This window comes from Austrofundulus limnaeus, unplaced genomic scaffold, assembly GCF_001266775.1.
Source record: "Austrofundulus limnaeus strain Quisiro unplaced genomic scaffold, Austrofundulus_limnaeus-1.0 Scaffold255, whole genome shotgun sequence".
NCBI classification, from domain to species: domain Eukaryota; kingdom Metazoa; phylum Chordata; class Actinopteri; order Cyprinodontiformes; family Rivulidae; genus Austrofundulus; species Austrofundulus limnaeus.
In genome coordinates, this window is record NW_013952657.1 from 152,211 (window position 1) to 158,895 (window position 6,685).

Consider the following 6,685-nt stretch of genomic DNA (forward strand, 5'->3'; position numbering starts at 1 on the left):
TAAATTTCAGTAAGTGTGTTCAATACTTTTTCCCTGTGCCATTCCACATTATTACAAATAACTTCATTTCTGGACATTTATGGTTTAATTTCTTTTTATGTATGGATCGCTTGGGTTGTTACCAACATCTGGTGAAAATTTCATGTCAGTAGCACCTCTACTAATATATTTACTGAGAAAAATGGTGACGTGTTCAATACTTATTTTACCCGCTGTAAACTAAACTGCTAATTTGAAAAGCCTATTATTACCACCAATTTTTATTGGGTGGGTAGTTGAATTTTAACATAATACTTGACTTTTGTGATGCAATTAAAGGCAGTGAGCAATTACGCTTCTTGTCTTCTGGAAACCTGCATTCCTCATTTCACTGTGAGATGCTTTGGTAAAAAGTGAATGTTTTGTTTTGTAGCAAATTTTTACATTACTCTTGAATTTTTTTTCTGTCCTTCAGATCAACTTCCTTTCAATAACAGCATCTTTTTCTTTTCCCTCTTCAGGTGCGGTGGACAAAGACAGCGGGCAGTGCTTCAGACAAGTTCCAGGAAACATCCATCTACAATGAGACATTGCGCATCGAGGGCATCCAGAGAGTGCAGGGGGGCCGCTACTACTGCAAGGCTGACAACGGGGTGGGGGTGGCTGCCATCAAGTCCATCCGCGTAGATGTGCAGTGTAAGTAAGGAGGGAGAAACTAGGAAAAAAAATAAAAGCTCCTTCCACTTTTAGACCACAGCGGACTTTCACTACAGCCATTCCCACTGTCAGAGAAGACCAAGATGGGGGGAGAGATAGAATGATTGCCAGAGGAAAGATGAAAGACTGATTGGACAGATGATGCGATTTCAGGTGGGAATGGTTTCCAAGAGTATCTGATGAATTATGGTGGAGAGGATGAAAAACATGCTGGAAGGCTTAGGAGGAGGGAAGGTGGATCATATCGAGCTATAATGTGGAAAGTGCACCAATTTTTTTCCCCAAAAAAACTTTAAGGTTGATAGAAACAAATGCTATCCTGCACCAATGAGGTTACATAAAAGCAGGACGGTCTTTGTCAGATACTCCTGGAAAAAGAAAAAGTGAAGCCTGTGGATTTGTTTGAGTTTGTTAACAGTTAGTCCAGGCAGCACGGGCTCCCTAACTCAATGTTTCTTAAGCAATCCATGTCATAATTTACCTGGGTGATATCTGCAAAAACCATATTTTTGTTTGTCAAACATCACTAAAGAGTTTTCCGACCAAGTCACAGTGACACAGTCAGCCACGCTTCATTTGTAAAGCATCAATTGGTTGATAATTACCAGATTAATTTGCCTTTTCAGACCTTTTTTGAGCTGCCTCTCTGGTCTGGGGCGCTACAGCGGCCCTGTTGTTCGTAAAACAAAAGGCTACCAGATTATATTAAAAGGCCCTTTCATCTTGGACAGGCACCAGTGGTTTTTTTTCCTAGAGAGGCACCTCTACCTCAAGAGTTTAAGCCTGCAACAATGTCAGCAGGCAAAGCTTTAGGGTTACTGAGATGCTTTCAGAATCACTTACAATCAAATTAGGAGCAACATTCAGATACCAAGAAGAGGAAAACATGATGTTCAAGGCTAGTTCAGAATCAGAACATTATCAAACGTTCTGTTCTCAAACAGAAAGGTGTTTTTTGTTTCTGACAAAAGTGTAAAGACTAACGGCATGCTACCGCTTAATACAACCAATAGTAGACATTTAGGCTCAGACCCTAAAAGAACTTCTTCTGCTTTGGTATCTGTTCAGTAAGCCAAACCACTCAACATGTGGCGGATGAGAGGGAGCATTGTGTTGTAGGGGTCCCGTGCTGCTGCTTGTTTCACTGCCCCACTGTCCCTGTGAGTCAGGGGCCAGGTCATGGTCAAATGTCAATACACATATAAACGACAGCTCATCAATACATCAGCATGCCTGCATTCAGAACTGTCAAACACATTTCCCCATCTGCTTTAAGAGTAAACAGTCCTCTACTGATTTAATCATGCTAATGGTGTATTTATAGACTAATAGGAGAAAATCTGATTGATCGAGGAGCCCAGTAACGTTTAACATCAGTTACTCCATTTGTACTATTAAACTCATTTTGTTGGCTTCGTTTACGATGCAACCAAATGCCCTGCTGCCTTTAGGATCAAGCTATTTCACCTGTGCGTTACAAGAATAGACGCACACACACACCTTCACACAGAATCACACTCATCCCTTTGAGATTCATCACTTAGCCTCTGTCCTGCCTCAGCCTCTTAATAAGGCTCTCCCTCTTTTCTTCATCCTCCTCCCTTTCTGCTGATAGTGTCACTTTTCTCCAGGCATTAGTTTGGCCCCTGCTGGGGAGCTGGTAATTGCAGGGGGCCAGGATAGTAAACAGGTTGAATAGTGAGTGTAGTTGTGACAGGAGCTCTGTGAAGTTAACCAGCTCTGATGGCCAGTGCTTGTTCAATTCCCTTTGCCCCCATGCTGTGTTGGACCCACTGGCGATCAACCAGGCTTGCTGCACGGAGCGTCTTTCAGCACTGAAACAGTGTAACAATTAGCTCAGGCTACCACAAACACATATGAGGAAGTGGGGTATGAAGGCGGAGAAAAAGATGGATTTAGATGTTAGGACAGAAAATTTTGTAACAATTTTGTTATTGATTATTTAAAACAAAATATGTGTTCAAAGTTTTAATTACAGCTGAGGGTAATCACTTATAAGTTCTTGACTTTTTTTTCAGTTGCCCTTTTTACTGAAAATATTTTGTTAATCATTTGTTTAGATTTATCTGCAGGACATGTCTGAGGTTTGTTATCCTTAAATTTGACTACAGCAGTACTTTGTGACAGTTTACCTGATCTTTAGTTGTTTTCGGCCTTCAGATCCAGCTGTATCAGGCTAAGATAAAGTGCATGACTCTTCCAGTTCATGACCATTATTCTCGTTACATTTGATATTGTTTTATGCATTTACCCATTTATTTAGTTATTTTCCCCATAAAATAAACATCTTAGCTTGATTCACACAAAGAACTTTTTTTAAAGAAAAAAGTATATTCTGGCTTTTTTCTTTGTAATCTTGAAGTTCAAGAATGCAAATCTTGCGGTGTAAAAACATGCATTTTTTTGTGACACTTTCTCCTATAATGGACTCACTTACCTGGATGTTGTTTTTACCATGAAAAAAAGCAAGGTTTCACAAATTGCTCTGCCTGTATTTCATGAAAGTCCAAGTCCTTTTAAGTTGTCAGTCTCACAAATGCTGTTATGTTTTTATTCCCTAGAATCTGTCAACCTGTCCACAAAACAGTTTTTCACTCAGCTTTCCAACTGCATTAGCACCCTTAAAAGAAGGCTCATATAATGGACCTTGATTCTCAATCTTCAGTCAATTAAAAAAAAAACAATACCCTTAGATTTAAATAAGACATACACTTTTCTATTTAGTCAGTATTTCTATATGATCTATCTTGCTTTTAGTAGAATCCAACCCAAGAATAAGTGCTTTTTTGTGGATATATTTTTTAGAGATTTTAGAGTTAGTCATCTCCCATTGAGCAATTAATAAATGCTGATTCCTAATTTTGCACAAATTCATGTTTTTCATTCAGTTAATCACTAACCTTTTAAAAAATATGTAATCAGCACAAATAGACAATGAGATGGACAATGCCTCTGCAGGCTGCTGTAGATGACCAAACAGAGGCATAAGCTTTCCAAGATGGGAAAACATTTTGTACACATTTTTTTGTTTCTTTTTTTTAAGTCACCATTAAAAACACTTAACCTTTTCAAAATCTCTAAAACGTGTTTTTCATGGACAACTGAAACAAAAAAGTTGGTGTTAAAATCAAAATCCAGGCTCTGAAGGCCCCTGTGGAAAAAAAAAACAATGGGAGATTTCACAGATGAATTGTCTGTGATTGTTTTGAGAAAAATCACACACAAGCAGAGATGAATATGCTCAGAAGTTTAGTGTGTAAAACGAGGGCAGAAAAACACCTGTCAGTGACTGCTGATATGGATTCTCATTTGTAGGTAGAACTAAAGTAACTAGGGAGAATTTGACCTGTTTTTGTCAGAAAAATAAATAATTAAACACAATTTATATTTTTATAGCATCATCCTTTGAAAGGTGAGAGAACTGACCATAGCACTGTCTGTTGTTTATTTTTATCTGTTTGTATTATCATTTTAATCTTAGCCACTATTAGTTACTCTCCAGTAATTGTGAATAAAGTGTTTCTAGTTAATAAACCAAATTAACATTTCATAATGTCCAAAAAAACAAGTTTTATTGAAAGGAGCCATTCTTTATTTTAGCTGCTAACATTAACAAATCTAAATGATCCACATACATGGACAGCACACTAATGCATACTGTAACTTGGACATCCTTCCAAGAATATTAAAATAAGCCCAAAAGCACATATATTCACACTTCAAAGTGTGAGCATGAGATGAACTATAGAGTAGAAAGGGTAGGCGAGGGAGTGATTGATAGATGGAAACTGAACATACAGCTGGGAAATTGAGTGGAGACTTTCAGGACCGAAGAAAAGGCATATATTCGATCTTCTACTTTGAATAGAAGACACATACAGCAAAAGGCCCTGCTTTCCTTTAGTGGACACCTTGTCATCCTCTGTTATTCATTCTTGCTTTATGTCCTTCAAACCTGTGATGTTCCTACCTTTTTCTTTTTTTATTTATAGAAAACAAACTCTGAAACTCCTCATGCCTCCCTCTCCACGCATTATTTATTTTCCTTTATCCCCTTTTTTTCTGTTGATTTAGAAGACATTTACTATTTGACCTTATGTGCTGTTTAAAAATAGGTTGTTACAGTAGCCTGCTAACCTATTTTTCATTAGAATACACTTTTTTAAGTTGCCATCTTTTTTTCCTGTTTGTGAGGAAGCATATGCACCACTATGCCCATTAAAATACCAACACTTAGACTGGCTTCCCTAATGCATTTTTCTCAACACTCCATTCACCCACCAGCCATTACCACAAAGACCCTCTGTATCACAGAGCTGAGCTGACCAATGGCCTGGCACTCTAACCACTGAGATAGTGGGACAGTGAGCAAGCGGGGTTTAACTTTATGTAGCCTCTACTGATGGGATGGACTTGGTTCAGAAACCCAACTAATGATCCACGATCTAGATTTGCAAAAAATAAAAAAATAATTATAAAAAAACTGCTCATAAAGGATTTGATCACAGCAAATTCTTACTGGATTTTACTCTCTTCAGCATCAGCACAAGGTAAGTGAAGTGGGGGTGTGAAGTGATTGTGATAATGACAATATTGTTGCTGCTTACGTTGTTGATGCTAATGTTTCTGGCAGTACTGTGGCAGTGGAGGTAAAAAAAGGGACATTGGTGGAGTTGTCGGATGTGATTGTGATTCATCCAAAACCTCATTTCATACAGGTTGGCTTAGGTTTTCAGTCATCCACTTTATCATCATGCTGGCTTAAGCAAATGGAAACTAGACCTCTGTTTTGTTAAAGATTTTTCACCTTTTAGTCAAGAAACCCTCTCCAATTCTGTATGCAGCCAAATGGTAAGAAAGCTCTAAAAACCATTGGGTTGGACTTCAGACACAGTTTGTGAAGCAAGAACTGATTTGTTTTAAAGATAATGTTCTTAAACAAAAATACTGCTGAGTGTGCAGTCCAGTATAGTAAGGAATGTACAAACCGTTATATTCAGGGAGGTAATGTAACTGCACCACAACTTAATGGGACAGCCTAAGCAGAACCACTTTTATCAAAAAGAGGTCCAGTTATTTTTATTTATTTTATTGCAATCACCAATGCAGAAGAAAACGACTTTCCATAAACTATGGTAGCGAGGCATCTTCTTATTTTAGTGTGTAAACATTTTCACAAGTTTGGCTTTGTTTTAGAGAATGTCTACAATGATAAAAGCAAATATAATTTTGGAAATACAGAGTTTTATTATTATTATTATTATTATTATTATTATTATTATTGTTATTATTATTTTATTTTTTTATGACTGTGCCTTGGAGAAGGGGCTAATTTTGAATGTTTAGTTTACAGAAGTCAACATTTTTGTCTGATGATTGTCTTTGGCTAAGTTCAAACTGCAGGTAATTCAACCTTTTTGCCCCATTTGACAGATTTTTTCATGACAGTCTCTAAACATAACTAATTATATTTTTTCAAGTCTGACACATGCCTTTTCAGTAGTTTTAAAACAGATACATATTTGATGTTGTTCAAAGCCAAGTTAGTCTGAATTTAGCCTGTATTTAATTTGACTTTTACTTTAGTGAGGTAGGGGTGAGTGGATTGATCATACATACAGCTGTACGGATTGTCCATAATTTCCATGGATTTTCCATCATGTTGCAGGTATATGGACGTATCGAGCAATCTCACTGATGATTTTAGGTTTTACAGATTTTTTCAAAACCTCAGTTTCTAATGTATTTAACATGTCAGAGCCTAAAAAAACAACAACAAATAATGTTAAAGAGTAACTTACCCCAAAATTAATTTTTTTAGCTGATAAACTGTCTAGAATGTGTCTAAAATGTTATATAGTACTGTTTCTGTGCTAATTTTGATGTTTTTGTGTGTATTTGTTTAAATCTGTAATATTTGGTCTAAAAACGTGTTTTTGCAGTGGTAGCAGTGGTACTGCAGGATGGT

The 6,685-nt window shown here is 37.1% G+C and overlaps 1 protein-coding gene across 2 annotated transcripts in view; it reads left to right on the forward strand.

Annotated features, from left to right (window-relative positions):
• mdga1 (MAM domain containing glycosylphosphatidylinositol anchor 1) overlaps positions 1-6,685 on the forward strand; it is a 276,568-nt gene that overhangs the window by 126,381 nt on the left and 143,502 nt on the right. For both annotated transcript variants that reach the window (XM_014020516.1, XM_014020517.1), the window contains exon 4: positions 501-675. In XM_014020516.1, the coding sequence (XP_013875970.1) occupies positions 501-675 (175 nt within the window). The remainder of the gene's footprint in view (positions 1-500; positions 676-6,685) is intronic.